At 53.3% G+C, this 25,640-nt stretch overlaps 9 protein-coding genes across 9 annotated transcripts; 6 read left to right on the top strand and 3 right to left on the bottom strand.

Moving 5' to 3' along the window:
- Positions 1-412: 412 nt before the first annotated feature.
- On the top strand, positions 413-1,207 carry TRIREDRAFT_81473 (uncharacterized protein; the record flags this gene model as incomplete). The annotated part of the gene is made up of 2 exons (XM_006968717.1): positions 413-479; positions 538-1,207. 2 exons carry the CDS (start codon positions 413-415, stop codon positions 1,044-1,046), a joined length of 576 nt encoding a protein of 191 aa, XP_006968779.1. The 3' UTR covers positions 1,047-1,207.
- Positions 1,208-2,034: 827 nt separating this feature from the next.
- Positions 2,035-4,614, top strand: TRIREDRAFT_68479 (uncharacterized protein; the record flags this gene model as incomplete). Its single annotated transcript, XM_006968716.1, has 3 exons — positions 2,035-2,938; positions 3,011-4,111; positions 4,166-4,614. 3 exons carry the CDS (start codon positions 2,035-2,037, stop codon positions 4,612-4,614), a joined length of 2,454 nt encoding a protein of 817 aa, XP_006968778.1.
- Positions 4,615-6,294: 1,680 nt separating this feature from the next.
- Positions 6,295-7,802, top strand: TRIREDRAFT_68412 (sphingosine kinase; the record flags this gene model as incomplete). Its single annotated transcript, XM_006968715.1, has 2 exons — positions 6,295-7,401; positions 7,458-7,802. 2 exons carry the CDS (start codon positions 6,295-6,297, stop codon positions 7,800-7,802), a joined length of 1,452 nt encoding a protein of 483 aa, XP_006968777.1.
- Positions 7,803-8,657: 855 nt separating this feature from the next.
- On the top strand, positions 8,658-9,184 carry TRIREDRAFT_111205 (uncharacterized protein; the record flags this gene model as incomplete). The annotated part of the gene is made up of 2 exons (XM_006968714.1): positions 8,658-9,039; positions 9,111-9,184. 2 exons carry the CDS (start codon positions 8,658-8,660, stop codon positions 9,182-9,184), a joined length of 456 nt encoding a protein of 151 aa, XP_006968776.1.
- A 1,508-nt stretch (positions 9,185-10,692) lies between these two features.
- On the top strand, positions 10,693-11,611 carry TRIREDRAFT_111204 (uncharacterized protein; the record flags this gene model as incomplete). Its single annotated transcript, XM_006968713.1, has 2 exons — positions 10,693-11,204; positions 11,578-11,611. The coding sequence occupies 2 exons, from the start codon at positions 10,693-10,695 to the stop codon at positions 11,609-11,611; spliced, it is 546 nt and encodes a 181-aa protein (XP_006968775.1).
- A 466-nt stretch (positions 11,612-12,077) lies between these two features.
- On the bottom strand, positions 12,078-12,696 carry TRIREDRAFT_32639 (uncharacterized protein; the record flags this gene model as incomplete). The annotated part of the gene is made up of 2 exons (XM_006968631.1): positions 12,078-12,607; positions 12,672-12,696. Coding segments are annotated over 2 exons (555 nt in total), but the record flags the coding sequence as incomplete, so codon positions are not given.
- Positions 12,697-14,028: 1,332 nt separating this feature from the next.
- On the top strand, positions 14,029-19,695 carry TRIREDRAFT_111202 (uncharacterized protein; the record flags this gene model as incomplete). The annotated part of the gene is made up of 9 exons (XM_006968712.1): positions 14,029-14,046; positions 14,194-14,249; positions 14,329-14,353; positions 14,410-14,459; positions 14,585-14,906; positions 14,982-16,592; positions 16,639-17,454; positions 17,518-19,057; positions 19,649-19,695. 9 exons carry the CDS (start codon positions 14,029-14,031, stop codon positions 19,693-19,695), a joined length of 4,485 nt encoding a protein of 1,494 aa, XP_006968774.1.
- Positions 19,696-19,804: 109 nt separating this feature from the next.
- Positions 19,805-21,124, bottom strand: TRIREDRAFT_123681 (uncharacterized protein). The gene is made up of 4 exons (XM_006968654.1): positions 21,059-21,124; positions 20,936-20,988; positions 20,682-20,850; positions 19,805-20,539 (listed from the first exon to the last, which is right to left on the bottom strand). The coding sequence occupies exons 1-4, from the start codon at positions 21,091-21,093 to the stop codon at positions 19,906-19,908; spliced, it is 891 nt and encodes a 296-aa protein (XP_006968716.1). The 5' UTR covers positions 21,094-21,124; the 3' UTR covers positions 19,805-19,905.
- Positions 21,125-21,880: 756 nt separating this feature from the next.
- TRIREDRAFT_123680 (uncharacterized protein) lies at positions 21,881-23,435 on the bottom strand (the record flags this gene model as incomplete). The annotated part of the gene is made up of 1 exon (XM_006968653.1): positions 21,881-23,435. The coding sequence occupies exon 1, from the start codon at positions 22,931-22,933 to the stop codon at positions 21,881-21,883; it is 1,053 nt and encodes a 350-aa protein (XP_006968715.1). The 5' UTR covers positions 22,934-23,435.
- Positions 23,436-25,640: the final 2,205 nt, after the last annotated feature.

Genomic DNA, 25,640 nt, shown 5'->3' with positions numbered 1-25,640 from the left:
GCAGCATTTCTCTCTTATATCTTTTTAAAGCCCAGGTATTCCCGCTGTTGATAACATTGGAACAACTCGTACGCCCCCCATGTCAGAAGCACCAGGCCAGCGAGGCGGGTCTATGTTGGCCCGAGATTCGCCCCAGTTCTCCCGGCACGGCGGCTGCACCTCTTGAGGCGCATCAGATGTCATCCGTCTTCAAAGGTGCTCGCGTCACTCTTTCAACCCAGGCAACCATTTCGTTTCGATATCCCCGGCGACAATCGTGACGAGCACAGCCCAACAGGCCGTGTCACACTGCTAGAATACTTGTATCATCCAGACTTCTTCCGTTTCCCACTTCACTGTGGCGGGCATTCTGTGGAAAGGCGCCACTCCGCCGGCGGAAGCTGTGGGTGGTCCGGAGAAGCGGGAGCCGACAATGTCGCAGCCTTCCGAGCAGCCTCGCCTGTCGCCTCAATTTTGCTTCTCCTTTGGTACGGTTCGTGGTATGTGATACGTCAGGTCTTTCTTCTCTTTGGCATCTATGCTGATTGACTTGGTCAGATTTCTTGCGACTGTCACGAGCTTCAATAGACGACTCCATCACCCAGAACCTCAATGCCCTGGTAACGCCGGCGCGGACGGGCTTCGATCCTAACTCGACATCAAGACGCACCCCGCGGTCGTTCACCGAGCAAATCGATCCCGAGGCATGTCAAAAGTTCAAAGATGAAGTCCTTTTTCCCTCGTGGAAGGCCAGAGCCGACGTGCTCAGCTATTGTGGCATTGTCGCAACCAGCCCGGATCCCTCGGACCCAGAGGCCGCCGTGATAGCGCTGGAGACTCAGAAGAATCGAGAGCGCATTGTCGACGAACGCCTAGATCCATATTCGGGACGATTCTTCCCTCGGGAACCTCGAACACAGTCCCTCGCCCTTCTCATGCGCCAGGAACGAGCCGTCGAGAATATCGTGCGCAACAGAACGTGGGACGTCATCCAAGGCAGATGCGGTGCTTCCGGGCAGAGCTGGCAGGATGCTATGGGCGATTGGGAAGCGCAGAAGTACAAGTGAGGACAGGGTGAGATCGACCTATGACAACAGGCGACATCATGGCCATCAGCAATATCCTGTCTGCTGCAGAGTCGTGGTGCCGCGTGTATGATGTTGGGCGTGGACTGAACATACCTTGTGAATTGGACATAGATATCAAACTTGTATATAACGACATATGTAGCATTAGGATTACAAGCACTCATTGAGTGTAAATGACATACCCCCCCATTCTTCATCTGATCCAGTTCTGAACCTGAAGCTGTGTAGGTAAGCTTCACGTCATGCCACTTATCTCCGACACTCATGAGACACCAATCTTATGGCACAAGGCGAACATTTTCTTCCCTTATATATGGACCATTCAATGTCATCTCTTCTGGCCGCCTACCTACAGTCGCACATAGTTCCGTCCAGGCCGAGTGAGTCTTACAGGAGAGCTGGTCTCCAACTCGCTGAACACAAACTCGTAGAGGCAGCTGGAGCTCTTTTGGCGGGGTTGCGAATGGTGGGGTGTTCCCTTCAACCCTCGTGGCTCTGATTTGGCGGAGGCATGGAGGCCAACGCCGAAGTGCAGCCGGCTGCCATGCCCACTGTCCTGCCGTGCTTCTTGCGCCGATTTCTGGCCTCCAACTCAGGCACTGCAGGCACCCGCTCAGCCCTGACGAGAAACCGCACCGACGCTCGAGACGGCCGTAGACGAGGGCAAACCCGACATCTCCTCGATTGTGCACAAGAGACGCCATTCTGCTGCATTACCAGATTGCGATTGGCTGCTTCCGTCTGCCTGCCTGACCCTCGAGCCACGCGACAGTAAATACAGCCTTAGTAACGTCTTGGGCTGATTCGGCTGAAGCTCGCCTCGTCTCGACTCGAGGACAACACATCTTGTGCTGCTTGGTTGACTGCCTGCCTGTCCGGTTACAACCAGCACTATCCACCGCGCACTCATCGAGCCCGTTCCATCAACCGTCTCTTAGTCTGAGCCGTCGCCAGCACTCTCGTCACGATGCCTCAACCACTGGCGCCGAAGGAAGCGGCGCAGTTCCGGACCATCATCCGCAGCTTCGAGGACAAGCAGTACAAGCGAGGCCTCAAGACGGCCGATCTGATCCTCAAGAAGCACCCCAAGCATGGCGACACCATGGCCATGAAGGCCCTGATCCTCAACAGCCAGGGCAAGTCCGATGAGGCCTTCCCGCTCGCAAAGGAGGCCCTGACGGTGGACATGAAGTCCCACATCTGCTGGCACGTCTACGGCCTGCTCTACCGATCGGTCAAGAACTTTGAGGAGGCGATCAAGGCATACAAGTTTGCGCTCAAGCTCGATCCCAGCTCTGCCCAGATCCAGCGGGATCTGGCCATTCTCCAGGTGCACGTTCGTGACTACCAGGGTTACATCCAGAGCCGGACGGCTATGCTCCAGGCGAGGCCGCAGCTGCGGTCCAGCTGGACGGCATTGGCGATTGCGCACCATCTGGCTGGAAACCTTGCCGAGGCAGAAAACGTCCTCACCACATACGAGGGCACCCTCAAATCGCCGCCCTCCCGATACGACATTGAGCATTCCGAGGCGGTCATGTACAAGAACTCCATCATTGCCGAGCAGGGCGACTACCAGCGGGCCCTGGACCATCTGGAGACGGCCGCGAAGCACAACCTGGATCGCCTGGCGGTGCTGGAGTGCCGCGCCGATTACCTGCTCAAGCTGGGACGAAAGGAAGAGGCTGCCAAGGTCTACCGACTCCTCCTCGACCGCAACTCGGAGCACACCCTGTATTACGAGAAGCTGGAAGAGGCCCTGGAGATTCCTGCCGATGATGCGGCTGCACGAAAGGCCATTTACGATGAGTATGCTGCCAAGTTTCCTCGCTGCGACATTGCTCGACGAGCCCCTCTCGATTTCCTCAGCGGTAAGTAACCAATCTCGGCCGAGAGTGAGTTGTCTGTTTCGAACGAAGAGCTGTCTAACAAGTTGTTTGTAGGCGACGAGTTCCGGCAGGTCGCGGAATCGTACCTAACGCTCATGCTCAACAAGGGAGTTCCGTCTCTGTTTGCCAACCTAAAGCACCTGTACTCCGACTCGTTCAAGAAGGATACTCTGAGGGAGATTGCCGAGAAGTACATCACGTCACAGGACATCGACTCGGAGAGCAAGGACAAGGGAGAGGCCGCTGCGCTCTACTACCTGGCCCAGCACTACAACTACCACATGAGCCGCGATCTGGCAAAGGCCCACGAGTATGTCGACCGGGCCATCGAGAAGGACCCCAAGAGCGTCGATTTCCACATGACCAAGGCCAGGATACTGAAGCACGAGGGCAACATCAAGGCGGCCGCAGAGATGATGAACACGGCGCGAAAGCTCGACCTGAAGGACCGATACATCAACAGCAAGTGTGCCAAGTACCAGCTGCGGAATAACGAGAACGAGAAGGCGCTCAAGACGGTTGGCCTCTTTACGCGAGCGGAAACCGTCGGCGGCCCCCTTGCGGACCTGCTCGAAATGCAGTGCATCTGGTTCTTGACGGAGGATGGAGAGGCCTATGCCAGGCAGGGCAACACCGGCCTTGCACTGAAGCGATTCCATGCCCTGAACAACATCTTTGACGTCTGGCAGGATGACCAGTTTGACTTCCACAGCTTCTCGCTGAGAAAGGGTCAGATCCGAGCCTACATCGACATGGTCCGTTGGGAGGATCACTTCCGGGACCACCCAGTCTACACCAGGGTGGCTCTCGACGCGGTCAATCTCTACCTGAAGATGGCGGAGAAGCCTTCCGCCAACGGAACCAATGGAGTGAGCGAAGAAGACGCCCTGGAGAAGAAGAAGGCGGCCAAGAAGGCGAGAAAGGAGCAGCAGCGTCTTGAGCGCGAGGAGGCAGAGAGGCAGGCCAAGCAGGATCCAAACAAGGGTGGCCAGGCAGGCGACGCGAAGAAGAAGGACGAGGACCCTCTGGGCTTGACACTGGCGGCAACGACAGATCCCTTGGGTGAGGCTATGAAGTTCTTGGGACCGATGCTGCAGTCGAGCCCGAAGAGCATCGAGGCGCAGATTGCCGGCTTCGAGGTCTACATGCGCCGAGGTAAGCCATAATTTGCCAAACGCTCTGAAGAGACCGCGGCTAACGAATGAGCAGAAAAATATGTCCTCGCACTCCAGTGCCTGAACCGAGCCCTGGGCATCGACGCCGAGAATCCGAGAGTGCACGAGCAGGTCGTAGCCTTCCGAAAGCTGCTCGACAACCCCCCGTCAGACCTCCCGCCCAAAGTTGTCGAGACCTTGAAGGCGGAATTCAAGCCTTCCGAGGAGACGGCGGACCTGAGCAAGTTCAACGAGGCCTTCCAGGCAAAGCACCAGGACAGTCCCCTCCATGTGCTTTCCGCCATCAAGGCCAAGCTCCAGCTGGGTGTTGACTTGGCAAAGTGCGAGAAGGAGGTTGCTGGCCTTGTCGATCATGCCAATGCGACGTTTTCCCATGCCGTAGCCGCTCTGGAGACCCTCAAGTCGTGGAGAAGCGCAGAAGTCAATGCGTTTAGGCAGGCAGCATTGGCCAAGTGGCCCAATGTTACAAGGCTTTCCGAGTAGGACACTCTGGTTCGTGAAGGAAGCGGCCAATCAGGGTGGACAACAGAAAAAGCGTGAGAGTGATGTTTGCAGTCTGGTATTCCGCTGGAATGGTTACCGGAGGAGACTGGACTTGGGAGATGGATGATGAGACCTTTGTACGAGGCACGCCCACATTGACGCGGCATACATATCTGGTCAACGGTGGATTATCGATAGAGGGCACCTTGAACGGACGACTCTATGGGCAGAGATGGGTTACTGGGGAGGCTATTTCTTGTCTTTGGGGTGGCTTGGACGGATGCAATACATAAAAGTTGAGCTTGGGCATTTACTGGGGTTCAGGCTGGATATGAAGATGAGGACAAAGATGAAGATGAAGATGGAGAGATTCGAGTGTATCGTGCGTTTGTCTGTTTGCACAACATTATTGGACATGGACTAAGAGGACCTGAGCAGAGGCACCTGGCTGATCCGAGCGTCTTTTGCTGCAGAAAGATGACATCGTGAGCGACCGTTGATGCTCGATCGTTGTTGGCTCTGCGTCATTGTTCATGTTGTCTGATGACAGCGGCTACCTTAGGTGATACTGTTGGATGACCTCTTGAGTCAAAGCCTATACATATGCGAGTAGATAGAAGACACAAACAGTGCATTGATAGGTCCTTGAGGTATCTGTCCAAGATTGATCACTTGACACGACGTTTTGCAAGCCTTCCAATAGAATAGCCGTACCGCGGCTTCAACAGGGAAAACATCCCCTCGGAACAGCGGCTCCCCTGTCCTGTGGAGAAGCCCTGAGATCCGGCACTCCATGCAGCTGCAGGGCTCTCGTTAGTGCTCTCTCTAGCTGGCTGCTAGCGGATCCTCTCGGGCGCCTTATCCCGGGCCCCTTATCGGAGCTGCTTGGAGCTGGAGCTGGAGCTGGAGGGCTACCTAACGGTTGAATGAATGAATTGTGTATGAGTTGAGCACCTCACCGACAGCTTCCGGCTTGTCACCTGCATCACCAGCTCGTTGTTGCGTTGCGTTGCGCGTCCGTCCCGTCCATCTTTACGCGTAATAACTAACATAGGAGTGTTCCAACGTCTTTTATTATTTTTTTTACTCATTTTCTTTTCCGTTCTTCTCCCCTTGCCTCCCGCTTGTTTCTCCGTCTTCTCGCACTTGTTCCTCTTGACGGACCCTATCCCAACCTTAAACTGTCACTCTTTTTCAACACCAAAATCTCACGCTCGCTGACGCTTCTTCAACATCTTACTCGTCATCCTATTTAGACTCCCTCTTTTCTGGCGCTCTTGGCTCTTTTCCTCCCGTTCTTTCTCCCTCCTCCATTTCTCTTCCACTTCCACTCGTTCACAAGGGCCGTCCTCTGATTAGCCGCGTTCGCTTTTCTGCAATTTCCCACCATCCCGCGAATCGCCTTTTCGGATCCCTCGGCCGCCGAACGTGACGCGAACCGAACCATCTCCTCCTCCCTCCTCCCTGCCAAACATCACCGGATGCAGGACGCCGTACGCCTGGCGGACATGAACGGCGCCACGAAAATGGGAGCGTCCGAGGCAATTGGCATGCGTCTGGGCTTGGGCGGCAACAAGACGCTGACGATTGGCGACAAGGACCTGGTCCTCTTTGGTACGCATGACGAGCAAGATCACCGCCATCACAGCGACCAGTATAGAATGGGACAACTGACGGACAATGATTCTCTTAACAGACCCAGACGGCAAGAGCCGTAAAAAGGCAGCCAAGGGCAAGGCCGGCAAGCAGCCCTCTGAGGACATATCCTGCTTCGGTTGCTTACCTTGGCAGGCTGCAGATGGCAAGGGAAAGCACACGATCCCTCTGTACAACGTCTTGTGGGCCGAGGTCCGCGACAATGCTCTGGTGGTCGATTATGCGGCCCCGCGCAAGTCGTCGCTGAAGCTGCAGCAGTGGACGTTTGCGCTTCCTACGCCCGAGCTCGAGACCGGAGACCCGTCGCCCGAGGCCTTTGTGGCCGCACTCATCGCCGCCGCGTATGGCGAAGCGAAGCCCCGGAAGCGAGCGTATGTTCTGATCAATCCCCACTCGGGGCCTGGAGGGGCGCTGGGCAAGTGGAAGAAGCATGTCAAGCCATTCTTCGAGGCGGCGAGGATGGAGCTGGATGTGGTGACTCTGAGCAGGGGCGGTGAAGCTACGGAACTTTCGGAAAAGGTGGACATTGAGAGGTTTGACACCATCATGGCGCTGTCGGGAGACGGTACGCCATACGAAATCTTCAACGGGCTCGGAAAGCGGCCGGATGCTGCCAAGGCGCTGGCAAAGATTGCGGTGAGCCACATTCCCTGCGGATCTGGCAATGCCTTCTCGTTGAACTGCAATGGAAGCAATGACGCCGGGGTGTCTGCCTTGGCCGTTGTCAAAGGCGTGGTGATGCCGCTAGATCTAGTCTCCATCACACAGGGTGATCGCCGTGTCCTGTCATTCCTCTCCCAATCCCTGGGCATCATTGCCGAGAGTGACTTGGGGACTGAGAACATGCGGTGGATGGGCAACAAGCGCTTCGAAATTGGCCTGGCAACACGCGTTTTGAAGAAGAAGTGCTATCCATTTGACTTATCTGTCAAGGTGGAGGTGGACGGCAAAGAGATGATCAAGCAGCACTACAAAAAACACGTCGAGGACCATAGCCTTTTGAGCGTGGATGCGGTGACGGACGGCGCCGAGGGCTTGCCGCAGCTGAAATACGGAACGGTTCAAGATGAGGTGCCGGCGGATTGGGAGACGCAGTCATACGACAACATTGGCACATTCTACGTTGGAAACGTGAGTTCAAGAATCTTATCAAAACCATTTATTTCAATGACTAACCGACGGTACAGATGGCTTACATGTCGCCGGATGCCAATTTCTTCTCCGCCGCCCTGCCTACAGACGGCCTTATGGATCTGGTCATGATGCCGGCCAACATTTCCCCAATGGCCGTCACGAAAGCCTTGCTCAGCGTCGAGACTGGCAAATTCTTTGACAACCCCATCGTCTCGTACAAGAAGATTTCGGCGTATCGCATCACCCCGAGGAATCAGCAAGATGGCTACATCAGCATCGATGGGGAGCGCATCCCGTTTGAGCCGTTCCAGGCCGAGATCCACCGAGGTCTTGGCCGTGTTATTTCGAAGAGGGGCTTGTATGAGGCAGAGGGCCCGACTGGATGGAAGGAAGCCTAGGGAGCGTTCTGCCGGATGGTTGGATAGTATGCCTGGCCGTTGGGAGTCGAAGGATGAAACGACGAGGGTGAGGGTGGATGCGGTTCATCAGGGAAGGGGGGGACCAGCGAAACTAATAATATGCGTGTATGGTTTACGCAGCAGAAGAGGCTGCTGTGAGGTGGGGAGAGCGCGGGTATCTCAACGCCTCGTTTCTTCCTTGAGCTTGTGTTGTTCCTTTTCTTTTCTCTCATGCGAGCCATGATAGTATACCCAGTTGAGGAGGGCGTTTGCCCCTTAGGCTAGACATAGTCGTGCAGACTTGTTGGAATATTGAGCGCGTTCATTCAGGACGGGACCATTGGGCCAGTTCTTTGTAGCATAGGTATGTGATGATGAGGTTTTCACTTTTGTGCTGATGAAACAAGAAGAGAGTTTATCTGAAGATTTGCCCTGATAGATACCATAGAGATGAGCCGAGTTCACTTCAAGAGCCTTAGGTATCCAAACCAGAGAACTCGCACTTGACACCTTCTCTTGCGATGGCTCTACTGTGTTCGTCATTGGCTCTTTGCTCCATCAGCCCTCCCTGATGAACCTAGGCAAGAGGAGAGGAGAGGAGAGGATTTTTCACCTGGGCTTTCCTTCTGAGCTGTCCACCCATCTCTTGTTCCTCCCCTGAATGGCTCAGCTCTCCTTCTCCGTCTCATTTTTTTACCGGCAACTATATAAAGCATTTTCTCCGCGAAACAAACAACAACAAACTTGTCTCTTCTTCTTCACCTCCTCCTCTCTCGCCGCTCCAGCTCTACCCTACCGTCCACTCCAGCATTTCTTATAACACAGTTCTTATTACTACAATATCTCTTATCCAAAATGCACTCTTCATTCGTCTTCGTCCTCGGCCTCGCCATCCTGGGCTCTGCCTCCCCCCTCGCCGGCGTCGTGCCCTCCAACTCTACTACCCCATCTCCCCTTTACAACGTCGTCACCATCAACGACTTTGCCAACAAGACGCTCGCCGCCACCAACAGCACGATTCGCCTCTCCACTGCCGCCCCCCAGGACGATCCGCCAGCCAACCCGCCGAGCATCAATGACCTGCCGCCGTGCTGCGTGCCGTGCGTAAAGGACGGGATCCAGAAGGAGACGCAGTGCGCGCTGGAGGACGTGGCGTGTATCTGTGAGAACAAGACCAAGATTGGCAAGGCGGCCAAGGATTGCGTTGTTGAGGCCTGCGGGTTGAATACTGCCATCAGTGAGTTTTTTTCCTTTTCTTTCTTTGAGATGATACTTGAAGGGTTTTTCTGATGAGGATGGGTGGTGTAGAACTCGTCGGGCCTGCGGTGAAGAAGTTGTGCGATATGGAGGATGATGATGTCGAGGCGTGGGAGGAGGACTGATGAGGGTGCTGGGGCCAGGAGTTGCAGGGTGGAGAGGGCATTGGAGGCATCACCTAGAGAAGACGCATGGGGAAAATGTACAACGAGTCCTGTGATGATGTAGCTGCATTGCTCCAATCATGCATGATTCCGAACCTTTTTGCTCGACATGTCCTCTGTGCCTGTTGTTTTCACCCCGTTTACCGGTGTGTGATGCAGTCTGTCGGCTGCCACATTCTTTACTTGAGGAAACCAGTCTTTGTGATGATGGGATAGACTTGGCCTTTTCATTGCATTCGTCTGAGTGCTCCATGTCGCCAGAACATTACCGTGACCAGGTGCTTCCTGGTAATTTGCCTCGTCTGCTCAGGCCCTTGTTCCCATCTTCTGCAGGTAAGAGGTGCTGAATACATGCGTAACTATGGGAGTAGTCAGACATGAGCCTATCGGAACCTTTCAAGAGACACCAGGAACACGGTAGTCATGGTAGAGGCTCCAACCTCGTTCCCTTCCTTTTGTCAGGCCTTGCATTAGGGTAGGCGGACTATTAGAACGTATGGATAGAAGAAGGGGTTGCCTACCAAACATCAATGGCAGGGAAATGTCAGATGCAATAGCGCTGTCCTGAAAGATAATAGAAGCTCCTTGCTGAAAGCGAAACTGTTGACAGCTTCGCAAGGTAGGGGGGAGGTAGGTTTACATTTGACACGATTGTTGGCACACAGCTTGTTAACACAGGGTCAAAATAACGATTACAGGTGGTTTGTTTCATCTTGAAGAGGATGGAATAGTGTTTGGCTACAGTAGTTGATTCATGTGAGTTGAGGGGGGTTGGGCTGGGTTGATGATGGATTTGTTGTATGGGGATGGTGTTTCTGAAATCGCCCCTTTTGAACTCTCTTCATCACTGAGGGTTTCCCTTTCTCTTTCTCTTGCGGTAAAATACAAGCCAGAATAAACTCCCAATGTCGTGATGTAAGCATACCTATTTTGACATAAAAACGCTGCGAAATAGGTAGGGGGAATTGATGTAGACATCAAGCGCAAGCAGCTGTTTCCTATTTCCCATTTGCTCGCCATGAGCTGAGTGCTCTCTGGGAAAGCTTCAACCAGATATGGCAAGAGTCTTGCCAGAGCATTACGCCCTGGGACCGAGATGACAACAGTCTGCAGTAGCACCTTGTTTGAATAAGGGGTAGAAAATGACGAAGGTTTGGGGCTGAAAGGTGGAAACATGCTTAGCATTACCCCCTTACGGAGATATATCGAAGCCACGTCGAAAACCTTAGATACAGCCCTATCTGTCTATTCCGACTCATTGTGCCCCTACAAGGTAACTGCGCAAGATTCGCCTTGAAGTTTGACACTCTTAGGCTGTTCGACATTGCAACATGAAATAGCAATACATAAATTGAAGTATGCCCCTGAATTTGTGATGCTTGGCCTCCCGTGGGATACACTTCAGGATCATCCTCCAACCCATCGACAACGACTCAGCGTCGTCGTATATTGAGCTTCCAGCATCCAGAATGAGCTCCACTACCCACGTCGGCTTCCAGAGGCGCCCCGTCTCAAGCCTCATCTACGGGACAGCCAAGCCCCGACCTGCGTCGCGGATATATCGTCCCCTCCCGCCTGGCAGCATCCGCCTCCTAAAGGTGCTGCCCGCCGCTGCCGACGCGGACACAGTCGCCCTCCAGCTAGGATCCATTCAGTTGGAGGATGCCGGTCCGTATGAGGTCCTGTCGTACGTATGGGGAGACGCTGCCGCGGACGAAACGAACGTGGTTCTGCTTAACGGCACGAGTCTGCGTGTGACGACGAGCCTGTTCAGCGCCCTGCGCCGGTTTCGAGATCCTTTGGAAACGCAAACGTTTTGGATCGATGCTCTTTGTGTGGACTGGACGGACTTGGCGGACCGCAGCCAGCATATCGGCGGCCTGTTGATGCAGGTTTACGCCAAGGCGCAGGCGGTCGTCATGTGGTCTGGCGAAGAGGGCGATGTGAACACGGGGATGCTGTTCAAGACGGCCAAGGCGAGGTATGAAGTTGCGAGGCATAAGAGGCTTCTTGAGAGGCCGTTGGAGAAGTCTCCGGTTCTTTTGTGTGGCGAGGGGTTGGAGTTTGTGAGAGCTTTGGTTGGGGTGAGGGATCGGGTTTTGGGGTTGGGGTGTCGGGCGAGGGGGGACTTGGAGAAGATATTGGAGGTTGATGGTGTTGAGGGTATATCTTCTGAGGCCTAGATTGGGAATGGAGGATGAGATAGTATCGTGTTTCCTTTGGTGTGTTCTTATGGATGGATTTAGAGGATCAGGGTCGAAGGTCTATAGGAGTTAGGGGATGGGTGGTGAAGATTTTGGTTTGTTGATGAGCGTGGAGCCTAGGCTCTGTTGCTATATTTGCTGGTTCTGCAGTCTGGAGTCAAGGCTATCCAAAGCACGGCTGTGATATGATTTCTAGGAGAGCAAAGATACGTTTATTCATCATTCATGACTACCATGACGCGGGATGAGGAATTTGTTAAGGTAGTTGATATTCAACAAAACATATAACATGTGCCTACATGTGCACCGGTCAACTGAAGGACTGCATCCAGCCGTACTTGAATTCATCTACTTCCCAAAGAGCAGAGACAAATCAAGTGGTGGAAATCCCGCCAGGCCAATAATCTCGAGGAGATACGTCAGATCGTAGTTCTTGACGGGAAACACCTCAGCAAGAAGATCCTACACAAGGGTTAGTCAAAACCCCCAACAACAACACAAAGCAACTTGGACAGAAGAACTCGACGTACCTTTGGAGTCTTGATGACAGTATTGCCCAGCAACGCCACCAAATCAGGCTGCGACACAAGCGACACCAGCCCAACAGCAAGCCCCGTCTCGAGATTCATCTCCAAGACCGAACCGGGCACAAAGCCAAGATGCGTCGGGATCCTCTGCTCCTCAAACAAGCTCCTCACCCACTCCAGCTTGGGATTCCCCCCGAGAGCCTGCAGCAGGAAACCATTTTCCAGGGCCCCGAAAGCAATCGATCGCGCGCCGCACTGCTGGTCGGGGTTATGCGCGATGTCGTACAGATCTCGGGCCGCGCGGGCTGCGCCAATGGCCTGCGGCGTGATGGTGGAGTAGTTTTTCAGGACTTCCAGGGGGACGGACCAGATGGTCGCGTTGAAGTCGTTGTTGTTGGGCGTGGAGGCGTCGCCGCGGGAGAGGCTGCAGTCGTGCGTGACGAAGCCGTGGTCCGAGAGCTCGTGCAGGTCAAACGCGGCGAGGCGGTATGACTTGGCGAGCTCGGCCGTGCCCGCGGCGAGGGCAATGTCCGGGAGCGCGTGGTAGCCTGCGTATGTCCCGCGGAGGAGGTCGATGACGGTGATGTTCTTGCCGCTGCGGGGGAGGAAGCCGTGGTTTGCGAGGGAGTTGAGGCCGGGGCAAGGGCCGCGGGCTGTTTTTCAATGTTTGGTTAGAGTTGGATGGGGCTTGTTGATGAAGTCTGGGGCTTTGCTTACAGTCGTTTGGGCCGGGGGCTTGCCAGGCGTTGAATCGGGGGTCGAGGGGGTCGAACTTGGGAGGGTTGAGGATCTGAGCGGCTGTGATGCTGCTTAGAGAGGAGAGGGCGGTGAAAGAGATGAGGAGGAGGAGCTTCATCATGGAGTTGGGTTCAGATAGACGAGGACAGTTGGAAGGCTGGTTCTCTTGAACTCTACAGCATATCAAGTCCAGAGAGGCCGTGCCTTCTTATATCACAACTCAGTCTACGTGAGAGCGTCACGATACTTCCTTGAGTAAGCATCACCTCCAGGGATGTTTAGCTGGAGCAGAACCTCATGTAGGATTATTGCGTCTTTTGCTTCTGTTGCTCCAATCACAAGCCAAGGCATGCACATATGCTTGAATAGGGGGTTACGGAAGCAGCCTTTAGATTCGAAGCCAAGTCGAGTGATGGCCATGTATAACAGCCACAGCGTTACAGCTGACAGGCTCCTTTCGACTTTGCTGCAAGATATATGCCCGGATGTAGATAGTTTCCCTGTTGCAGCTGTACCCCAATGGAGTAGAGCTTACATGCTATAGGCATACAGCTCCACCCGAAGGAATCGTCAAAGAGTGACGCTGGTGATATAAAGCAACACTGCACCTTGAGTGATGGGTGCGTAAAGTCATATACAACTCTCCTAATTGGCGGCATTGGATAGCCAAGGCCCTTGTCCTTGCAGTACCTTTCGGGACACATGCATAAGCAAAGTGGTGGAGAGGCTGGGGAGCATATCGTGACGGGGCTGCATGAGTGTATAGCCGACGTCGTATTGTATCTACCAAGGCTGCAAGGTCACGTCTCTGCTAGTAAGATCTTTGCCAGGAAGCGATCAAGCGTGGGTATGTGATGCACGTTCGGGCTGCAATGTGATGTGATTGATTTCGTTATCCTCCCAGTGTCGCTCATCTCTGTGACAACGCCATTTAAGTAAGAAACTAGGGTGACACTCAGGTGATAGAGTCTGGACTTGAAGCTGTGTGCCTTGTGTTGAATGTCTCCATGTTCAGACTAGGTAGACAAGGTAAGGTAGGATTCGCTTAGATATCAAGTCATTTGCGAAGATTGTATAGACACTATGGCTTATGTAACTTCTACCAACATGCTGTTCTTGCAGTCTCCTTTAGGTGCCTTTATATAAAGAGCACAGGATTGCATCTTGTAGAGTCTCTCAGCACCACTATGAGACATGTAACCACAGTTGTTATCTGTCTTGTGTTCATCAAACATTTGTCTCTGAAAATAGAGTGGAAGCGTCTCTTTTAGCTCTTGAGTAGCAAGGACTAGCGGCGAGTAAAAGGGTCGCCGGCCCGACCCGATGCGATCTCAACATGGCTTGTCCTGCTGGGGTAGGCGATAGACATGTACTTAAGCATATATACCTATTTTATGTGAATGCAAACATGGGAGTGAGCCAGACGGAACCACATTAGATGCTCTTCAGTCTCCAAGCATAGAGGCTGGCCATTAAATTACCTACTTCTAAGTGCATTTAGTTACTACCTTGCCAAGGGGCCAAAAATTCACACTGCTGCCTGTCAGATTTGAAAAGGTAAACTAGGAGTGACTATCTAGCAAAAGATTCGACTCTCTCTATTCTCTGCTAAAATCGTATTGCTACATCAGTGTAGTCATAGTTACTCTCTCCGTCTTATTGTAGGTAGATCAGATATCCATGTAGCTGGATAACCACTTCCTTAAACCTACAGTAGCCAACTGGCAGTGTTGTTCCTTACCCTATTGCCTATATGCTTACAATAGGGTAAGTCGCGATCTGCGGGGTAGCAGAGGCAGTGCTTGTTGATCCGTCGAGCCATGCGTCAAGGCTGGATTCTGCTCACTCTCCATCTCAAAGGAAACAATCACTAGGTAGGAAGAAATCATCAGCCTGGGCAGCAGCATGAGAGGCCAGCAGCTGGCGGGCGACGCATCGTCTAACCAGCCGCCCAAGGGGCTTCTATCCATGCAGCAGATGTGGGATGCCGCAGCCAAAGACTTTGAGAGCATCTGCGGAGAGTCCCTGCAAAAGGGCCACAAAGTCAAGAGCTTCGACGACGTGCAAGACAAGATCAGAAACGCCAACCAGGGGTCGCCCCAAGATGGCGACGAAGAGCAGAATGCCAAGTGGGAAAAGGCAAAGAGCGTGGGCCTCGAGTCCCTGAAATACCTCAAGATGCTTGTTGGGGCTGCATCCCAGGCGTCGTCGTTTGTACCTCTCTATATCAGCATCTCGTCCCGGCAAGAAGTCGCACCCACTGATGGATAGATGTATATATATATCTAGATACCGATTCCAGAGGCGGCAGCCAACATCACCGGCTCTGCCCTCTGCTTCGTCTTCGACATCCCCGACAAGATCAAGGGCTACAACGACGCCATCGACCAAGTCTTTGGCGAAGTGTCCTCGTCTCTTTCCCAGTTTTACATCTACAAGACGATTAGCCATGCCGACCCTCGGCTCATCCAGCAGATTCATCTGGTCCTGGTCAACTTCGTCAAGGTATGCGCCCATGTCGTCAAGTATCGCCAAGGCCGCAGACGGGACCGCATCTTCCAGCAGATCAAGTCCGTCTTCGACGACGACTCGGGCTTGGCCGCCCAGATGACGGACTTTCGACGAGCTCTGCAGCAACAGCGCGATGTTGAAGGGACTGTTACACTGGCAGCGGTCGTGGAGACGCGACAAGACATTTCGCTGCTGCTTGAGCAGTCCATCGTCTTTGGCAAGACGGCCCAGGAGACACACCAGGCAGTGCAGGAGACGCAGAAAGGAATGCAAACCCTCAAGGACGATCTCGATCGCATGAAGGCGCTCATCAAGATCCGCGACACTCTGGGTGTGCCGTCGACGGTCCGTCTCGACACAAACACCACGCAGACGTGCAACGACCTCATAGACAAGTGCCGCAGCAAGACGGGGGCCTGGATCTGGACGCACGAGGCATACGCTGCCTGGACATCATCCAAAGACAGAAGCAAAGATAAAGACAGGGACGCACAACGGCTGCTGCTCGTGACCGGCCCTCCATCTTCGGGCAAGACCTGCGCCACTGCCCTCATCACCAGGAGCCTAGAGGAGCAAAAGGGTCGCACATACTCTGCGCATTACTTCTTCCCGACCAGCACCAAGAAAGCAGACGACGATAAGAACTCGATTCAGTCGGCGCTCAAGTACATGGCCTTTCAGATCGCGCGCGTTGACGTCGCCGTGCAGAAGGCGCTGAACAAGGCGTGCGACGAAGAGCCTGCTGCTTTCCGCCGGTCAGCGAGCGTCGACAGCCTTGACAGCCTTTGGGAGAGCTTGAAGATCGGGGCGTCCGGTTCAAACGCCACATACTATCTTGTCTTTGACGGCCTTGAGAACCTGCCCGATCGGCAAGTCAAGATGCTACTGGACTTCGTCTTGAGTGCTCGGATGGCGAAGGACTCGGGAGACCGTGTGCGAATCTTACTGAGCGGAACAGACGACCAGTTCGCAGGCTGGCAGGGAGCCAGGAGCGCTCTACGGATTCAGATGGAGAAGCACAACAAGCCAGACATGTGCATCATCATACAAGAGGCGCTCAACCAACGAGGCATGCTGCAGAATCCGAGGCCCAACTCGGACCAGGAGAGAGCTCGAGACAAGATCCTTGATAAGCTGCCTCAGAATGTCGAAGGCAGCTACTCGCGGCTGCAGTTTGGCCTGGAAGACGTCATTCGCCTCTTGAGCACCCGTACGGCCATCCGGGAACTGGACCGGATGCTGGACCAGTCGATGAGCAGCCACGAGGCAGCCATCAAGAGTCTGCAGCGATCATTGACGGCAGACGAAATCAGTGAGCTGAATGAGTTGCTGAAGTGGGTGTTGTTCAGCAACGAGCCCATGACGCTGGAAAAGCTCGAAGGTGCCATGGTACGTAATCCCCTATGAAACGGTGACGAAGGCTGACAGTTTCAAGTATCTGTGCTCTGAGACAGAGTCGCTTGCGTCCATGGGGTACATCATCAGAAACAAGTACTCGGCCGTCCTGAAGCTCGATGATGGATATGTGTTTGGTCAAGACGGCATAAAAGAGTACTTGCGCAAAGACGTGAGTGTTTCTGGCCGGTCAGCGCAGTCCAAAGATCGTGCCACCATCAGCATGACGATTACCATCAACAACGTGGACCAGGAGCTCTGCGGACATTTCCTCTGGGACCTGGCACACAAGGCGATCCGGGACAAGTTCAACTTCAACCTCGATGACGAAGCCGCAAACGCCTTCCACGGCGGTAGCCGGGCCTCCATTGCTGTAGACGAGTTTGAGGCGCATCATACTATCGTGACGAGAGCATTCGAGTACTTGAGCAAGCCACATAGAGAGCAGACGGAGAGAATCGGGCCGTACCTTGTCGGCTGGCTGCCGTATCATCTGAGCCGCCTCCGCCAGCTCGAAGACGACGATCAAGGGGCGCTCATGCCGAGCGAGCAGTTCGAGATTGGTCAGAATCTCTACAAGCTGTTCAGGGGCGGCGAGGCCTTTGAGCGTCACACAAAGAGTTTCCAGCGCATGCTATGGACGGTGGATGAGATGATGGACGTGCAAAAGTGGTTGATGGACTCGGCAGTCATGCGGCGGCTCGATAAGAGGTGGCGCGACGAGGTACAGCTGGCCTCAAGCCCGACAAGGGGCTACCTGAAGGAATGGGTAAGAATCGTTGTATGCGGCCTCTTGAGGGAGAGGAGCTGGGAGGTCGAAGCCGCCTACGACTGGCTTGAGCAATTCATGAAGGCTGTAAGTTGACGTCTCGTCCGAGTTGCCTCTTAGAACTGAGCACTGAAGCATGTGAGAAAACAGGACGACAGAAGGCTCGAGAGCCACAATGAGCCTTCTGATGCCGGCTCGTCAGATGGCAGCGAGGTGGACTGGAGCCGAGTAAGTGTCTGGTGCCAAGACTTCCTGGGCCTTGTCAACACAGACATGGACTCGTTGTGGTATGAGCGACTTGCCGAGGCATCGGCCTCGCAAGACAGCGAGCCAGAGGTTACCATAGCCCTTTACCAGCGCGCCATCCAAGAGAAGGATCCCAGCTGGCTGTGCCATAAGGGGTTGGCTATGGCATATCGTGACGACCATGAGTACGAGGCGGCCATTGCTCAGGTGGAACTTGCGCTGGAAGCCGCCATTCGAGAAGATGCTGCGCCAAAGCCGGAAGCAGCAGATATTGTTCGTCTGCATCTGCTCCTGGGTCGGTACGCGCGTGACCATCGTGACTATAGGAAAGCGGACCAGCATTACTCGATCGCCTGCGAGAGCGACGATGTGGCTCAAGCAAGAGAAGGGGAGCTGGGTCGGCTAAAGGCGAGGCTATGCTTCTCGGACGCAGAAGAAGTGAGGCAATGGCTCAAAGGCGTGCTAGCTTCAGAGAAGGGAAAGGACAACATGGCCGCGAATCTCGAGACGATTGCTCGAGACCTGTCGCATCGCAACCTTGTTCCAGTGCTGTTCACTTTGACTAAAGAGGATCCAAATCTGCTCAAAGCCATCGTGGCCGCCATGAGGCAAGCTACCGACAACCTCATGTCGAGCACTGCAAGGGCATCACAAGAGGGCGAGCGTTATGCTCAAGATGAGGCCCGCGGCGTGCTCCTCTTCCATCGAGGCTTTGCGGCATACATGTATGGAGTCACGTCCGGAGGTGCCGAGCCTGTCAACGAGGCTCTGCGGCTGTGGACGGAGGCACGCGACGTGCTTGCCCTCGTCGGCGGGAGCAATGCGCTGATGACACGCCAACTTGCTACCGAGGCGCTGGCGAACCACTACTTTCAGATCATCATGGACGGCTTGCAGCAGCTGGACCATGGCGATGCCCTCACCAAGCTGACCGAGCTTGCCGACTCCGACCCCGACAGCAACTTCTACCAGAGCGACGCTATCGGCTTTTTGGGAGTCGTTTCCGTGCTGCGCGGCAACAGAGAAGCTGCCAGATCTCGGCTGCGACCGAGGATGAAGCAAGGACTGCAGATTCTCTCCGATGACATACTCGACAATGACACGTCCGGGCTCGCCCTTGTGCAGAAGACGCTGGAGCATGATCTAGACTACAAGAATGCGGCTGTAGCCCTGTCTCTGCGAGGACAGCCAGATCTTGTGATGGAAGCGCTGTGCTTTGAAGCTGGCGATATCACGGAAGTCGACGGCGAGAGCAAACAGCGAGTGTTGGGCCTGGTCTCTGCGCTGGCTGAACAGGTCGTCCGTCACGCCAAAGCTCAGGCCCCGGACTCTGAGCAGCTGATAGAGCGCATCGACACTGCCAAGGAGTATATCGAGGCTCTTGTGAATGCTGCGGAAGCAGAAACGAAGACGATCGAAGTTGGAGCCGATGCCAATGGCGAAGGTGAGAAACGGAGCCTTCATGACATTGAAGTGGCATATGCGTACCGCCTCGTCCACTCTCGCATCTCGTCCCTTTGGAAAAGCCTTTCCACTGGGCTTATAACTCGACCGTGGAGCTGTGACGGTCGCGCGCCAGACGGTAACAGTTGCCGGAATTGGGGGGCAGGACTGCATGACATCGCGTATCACTGCATCTATTGCGCGGATCGAAACTTTTGCGGCGATTGTCTCGCGCAGCTTCGCAACCCCCAAGAGACATCTGGCGCCAAGATCACGGTATGCAACGCAAAGCACAAGTGGCTGCAACTCCCGTGCCCTGGGGACGATCTTTTCAGGGGCACCAAAGCCAAGACCGTGCGGCTTCCGATAGATGTGAAGGAGGACGATAGGATATTAAAGGCGATTTATGCTGAAGATGGAGAGGAGGTTACGGTGGAGGCGTGGAAGGAGGGATTGGCCGCTGAATGGGGCATATCGCTTGAGGAGATTATGAACGATTTGTCGTCAAGCGAAGCGAATGAGGAGGGAGAGGATTGAACTTTATCAAGTTCCAGTATAAGTTCTCTAGCTACTATATCTACATCAATAGCAGTAATAGCACCAGCTTGGGTCAATCTGCTAGCCGAGACAGAGTGCTAAGTGGCCACTCCCCGAAATATAGAGCTTATAGCAGGAAGCCCTATCTATTATAAGGTACTAGAAGTCAAGATGAATTTCGTATGAGAGTTGATTGGGAACCTGATATTCCTCTGGCCAATTCTATTGCTCCTCTTATGTATGCCTACTGTAGTCGAAACCACAAGTAAACGCGTGCCTTGAACTCATTCTTCTACCATAGCAATCAATCCATTAAGACTGCTTCTCTCTCGCCTCAGTAAGCCTCTTCTTCAGCCCAGCAACCCCGAAAAACATGGAAATGATGCCCTCCGACATCCAAGCCGGCAAAAACGACAACAGCCAGACCTTTGTCGAAAGCCCTCCGGCCCAGAACCAGTCCGGCGTGCCCCCAACCAAACCCCCCAAGTATCCCTCTCCCCTGAGCGCCGCCGACACGAGCTTCCTGGCAAAGACGTCTGTCGGGACCGTGGCGTTGTTCTGGCTAAAGACCAGCCTGCGCTGGAAGTAGTCGTTGACGGGCAGGTAGAGCGAGGTGGCGGGCAGGGCGCGGTGCGGGTGGCTGGCGATGTGGGAGCGGACGGTGCCGGCCATGGCGACCATGACGCGGACGCCAAAGGGCTTGAGCTCGAGGCGCAGGACGCGCGAGTAGCTGTTGATGGCGCCCTTTGTGGAGGCGTAGACGGAGCCGAAGATGTAGGCGCTGATGGAGCTGATGGAGGAGACGTTGACGACGAGGCCGCGGGCGGCGATGAGCAAGGGGGCAAAGGCCTTGATGGTGAACATGGGGCCGAAGACGTTGGTCTCGTAGGTTTGGCGGACGTCGTCTATCTCGATGTCGAGGGCGGGGATGGTGTGAGTCCGGCCGCTGGAGGTGGGTGATGACGATGATGTTGATGTGATGGTTAGTGAATGATTTACCATAAGGTACCCATGATGACGATGATGACGATGATGATGATGATGAAGATGATGGTAATGTATCGATCGTCCTGTTTGTTTTGACTTACGCGTTGTTGACGAGAATGTCGAGCTTGCCACCGGTGATGTGGGAAACCTCGTCCCTGGCGGCGTTGATGCTGTCCTGGTTGGTGACATCGAGCTGGACGGCGCTCATGCCCATGGCAGCGAGGCCCTTGAGGACATCCGGGTTGCGTGCGGTAGCAATGACATGGCAGCCTATGAATGACGCCCCAAAAGTCTCATCGTCAGCGAACATCTAGAGGAGTATTGTATTGCAGCATTCAATGTTCAAGAAACGCACCTCTGCTGTGAAACTCGAGGGCGAGGGCATGCCCAATGCCTCCAGGCGTGCAGCTATATTCGCATCAGAGAGGCTTGATCCACAGAAGAAACGGACACATTGACAATTATCGTTGATGCTCACCCGGTGATGAGAACAGTCTTCTTCTCCGAAGCCATCTTTTTGTCAGATTCTCCAATCTCGTCGTACAAGATTCATGTAAAGTCGGGTCGAGATGCGGGGAGGACAGAGAGCATGGCTTGGGCGTGAAGCTCTCCTCTTGCTGCACATGCAATTCGATGCGTGTTTAATCAAGCCGGTTACTCGGCACATCTTGATAATCCGCACTCAGCCTGTTCCGATAGAGGGGTATCCGATTTCTAGCGCATATATTACGTATATATATGGCATTGACTTGCTTCGCTTTTGCATAGGTAGGCCGTTGTTTGACATTCCGCTGCGTGTTGCAGCTTGCTTTGATGATGAGGCTACAATTTAGAAGTTTACGAGTGTAAGTCAGATGGTGGTCGGCGAGTCAGATCCAGTGTTAGACAGATTCCTTGGCAGTGCGAATCTCACAAGCGGCATCGACCGAATACCAATCTTGCTTACGACCACACCGTTTCAATCAAGGTATCAACATGACCATAACACACTCTTGATACACTCACGCCAGGAACGGACATGAAGAAAGCAGCAGATTCTTTGTCATTGTACCAACTCATATCTCGTTACAGATTGCAGGAGAAACGTCACTGATCGAGCCACTCAGACTTGCTTGCACAATGGAATTGCAGTATATCCAGGACAGGACTACCCTAATGTATATATATTGCAGAAATGAACAACGCCTCCCATGCTAAACGCAATATCCTCTTCATGGATTGACTCCCGGCTACCATTAGGAAGAACAAGAAAAAAATCATCTCGTCAGAATCAAATCAGCCACCGCAGTTCCTCCGACTATCACCTCCCTGCTGGCCGCCCAGACGGCACACTGCCCGGCACCTCGACAGCCCCCGACGACACCTGCGAGACCTGCGATGCCGTGGCATCCATCTCAAACACCATCCCCGTACCACCGCTGCCACCGCTACTCCCCTCAACACCACCCAGACCCTGCGCCTGCAGCGGCAGCATCGCCATCTCCGAGCCCACCTCCGTCGGCGCAAGCGGCCCCTGATACGCCCCCTGCGCGCCGTCCCACGTCGCCGCAGAGTACCTGTAGTCCGGGCTCTGCAGCGGCGACACCCATAATGACGACGACGACGACTGCTTCACCTCGGACGAGTAGTTGCTCAGCAGGCCCGGCGACGGCGTGGGCTCTGGCGCTGGCGGCCGGCCGCTGAACAGCTGCTGCTGGGCGTCGTCGCCGTAATACTGCGGCGGCGGCAGCATCGGATGCCGCTCCTCGTCCTGCTTCTTGGCCCGCCGCAGCAGGAAATACACCAGGCCCGCGATGGAACCGACGCCGCCAAAGGATGCGCCCAACGCGATGCCGATGGTCGCGCCCGTCGACAGGCTCCCCTGCGTGGGAGCGGCGGTGCTGGAGCTCGTCGGCTGTGTTGTCGCCGAGTCTGTCGTCGTCGTCGTGGCCGTTGCCAGTGTCGTCGCCGCTGTTGTTGTTGTTGTTGTTACTGACGTCGTCGTCGTCGTTGTTGTGGTCTCCCCGTTGACCGCGCCGTAAAACTCGCTCGGCGACACGTCGAGCGGCGTATCCGAGTCGGCACACGCAGACACCATCGTCTTATACACGGGCACCGAGTCCTCCTTGTCGTTCTTGCCGATGCACGTGGCCGCCAGGATGACAAAGTCGTTCCAGTTGCCGCACAGGCAGTTGTTGAGGTCCGTGACGGTCGAGCCGATGCATTTGGAGGCCGCGGCCGCCTGGTTCAGGCACGGCTGGGCGTTGGCAGGGTAGAAGGAGAAGTCGGCTTCGACGACGGCGAGGGCTGCTGGGGCGAAGAGCAGGAGGAGGAGGAGGAGGGGCGAGGATGCCCATAGTCGTCTGCGTGGCATGTTTCGTGTGTGTGCGTATGTGATTCTTGTTGATTCCGTCTTTTTGTTTCTTTGCGTTCGTATTGTCGTGTAAAGGGACTCAATTGAGTCGTCCTCTTGGTTTCCCCCCCCTTCTGCGCTGTTGTTGGTTCCGTCCGTCTGTGTTGCTCTACCCAAGGTACCTATAGACACCCTTGTTGCTGTGACTATTTCGGCGCATGTGGGAGAGCTTGTAACCGTATTCAGCCGTCGTTGCAACCGCAGAGTCGATTCAGCGTCGCAATCTGCCCAGCTGAGACACGTAAAAAGAGATTGAGCAGGAGGAGAAACAGGCGAGTAAGAAAGAGGTCGGTCTGACTTTCTGGGCGAAGATTGTATTGGTATCGTAGCTCCGTATTGGGCGGCTTGGGCGCACGTCGAGCTGTTCCCAAGCACACACGCACGGCAAGGAGCGGTCGCACAGACGGTCCGTGGGACGTCAGATCCAGATTTAGAGTCGTATTATCTATATTTATTACCGGGGAAAAAAAAAAGAAGACTGGCGAGGGTGGATCGCGGATGGAGTTGGGCGGAAAGGTGAGACTGAGAGGAGGAGGAGAGAAGAAGAAGCGGCGCGAAGAGGAGAGGCAGTTGTGAGGAAGAGGAAGAAATGGAGAAGAGAGTAGCGAAGATAGGTAGAGAGCCGGGAGAGCTGTTGGTAGTAGTCCTCAACCCGTAGAATGCGTTCCAGAGGCCACACAGCACAGCACAAGACGCAGGCGGACACACCATGCAGCTTGTCACGAAGGCCAGCCGTGTTACGGTGTGTAGAGAGAGGTCTGCACGGATACCTGCTTTCAACACTTGTTTCTCTCCTCTCCTCTCGCTCAGAGCCGCATGAGCATACTTGTACACATCACCGTCATCACATCATAGATACATCAGGTAGGTCGGTACGTGCAGAGTCAACCGGAACCTGTTCCTTTTCAGATGACGCCTCCGTCCCTCGTCCCAGCCCCAATCATGCATGCTCGGGCTGTCTGTCCAGTTGCTGCCAAAAGCGTGCTCCGCGAATGCCCTCGCCTCGCCAAATCACGAGCCGCCCTTGTCCAGCCCACTTACCAGCATCCAAGGTAGAACAACAAGGTATGAGCACTAATAAGGCGGGACGGAACAGCAGCCAGTAGCATCAGCAGAAGAGCGAGTGAAGAGAGAGGGCATGGCATGGGCAAGGCAAAAAACAAGCTGCAGGGATCGTCAGCCGCAGCCCGACGGGGCGCAGGCTCACCAACGAGGGTTCAGTCAGAGGCCACCCGGACAGATGAAAGAATGAGTCAAACAGGGAATCCAGCAACGAAAAGGCGATGATAGTAGTGCTAGACGATGCGATGGCTGCCAATTTTAGCTCTTTGGCGATGACGATCTCGAAGCACGGCAAGACGCTTTTCCGCTGTTGGGACTTGATCGAGCGACCGATATTAGTATATACGAGATGCAAGAAAGGAAGTGTGTGTGTAGTGAGGAGAAGGAAGACGTGGGTTTGTTTTGATGCTCCACGGCATGATGCCCCTCCTGATGCGAGAATACCACCTTGTTTATGCGGTTTCCTCTATTGTCCGTTTCCATCTTTGATGAGTTTCTTTGCTCTACTTTAATTGAGGATTGACAGCCATTCTGCTGTATAAGGTAAACACTTCTGCAGCTACAATCACTTGTATCACAACTTTACATGTATATGGGTAGGTACTTACCGAGCTATGCAAACGGATCATCAGCCTAGCCCTCCCAGAAGCCCCCAGAATAGCATCTATAAATAACATACTCTCGGAACGGAGCAGTTCCTCGGAAAACTAGCAGTACGTACAAGCCCCCCCTGACCAACTACTACTAGTACAGTAAACCTTAGTTATAATAAACCCCAGCCTTTATAATAATCTGCCTATACTAATCAGAAGGCCTAGATAAGCTATTTTCTGCACTAAAAAGTAGGAAATCTTAATAATAATAATATTAGCTAGAAATTACTAACTAACTTATATAAATATTATTATTAGTCCTTAGCCTAGGCTTAGCTAGGCACTTAATTTTAACCTAGGCAGCCTAACCTTCTTCCTTTAATATATAATAATATTACTAATTTAATATCTTTTAATATATTTTTTTATATTTTTTATTATGCCTTTAATACTTAAGGCTACTAGATTTATAATTTTATAAAAACAGTATTAGTTATTATAAAAAAAATAAAATAAAAATCTAACTTAAACCTAAGCCTAGCTTAAGCATTAGGCTATAATTAAATTTAAGTATAAACTATTATAGTTAATAATTTCTAAGTTATTAAGTAGCTAATATAAGCACCTTAATAATAATTTAAAGCTATAAGATATTAAAAAGGCCTAGCAGGGTAACTTCCTTATATTAAAAGAAGCTCTTAATAAGGCCCTGCTTTAATTAAATAAAAAAGGTGCCTTTATAACTAGGGATATTATTAAATTAATTATAGTTAAGCTTTAAATCTATTTTAATAACTATATTAGCTAGCTAGTACTGCCTTTTTTAACTAGCTGGCTAAATAGCTTTAAGTTATAGTATTTCTTTTAATACTATTATTAATATAGTAAGGCTTATACTGCCTTATAAGTTAACTATTTAAAAGACCTTTAAGCCCTTTAAGTTATTATTAATAAATATAAATTTAATAATATTTATAATATTAATAAGACTGGCCTTTTTTAGTATTCTTTAC

This window comes from Trichoderma reesei, assembly GCF_000167675.1.
Source record: "Trichoderma reesei QM6a unplaced genomic scaffold TRIREscaffold_25, whole genome shotgun sequence".
Classification (NCBI taxonomy): Eukaryota; Fungi; Ascomycota; class Sordariomycetes; order Hypocreales; family Hypocreaceae; genus Trichoderma; species Trichoderma reesei.
The sequence above is the reverse complement of the archived record's forward strand: the minus strand, read 5'-3'. Positions and strand labels throughout refer to the sequence as shown.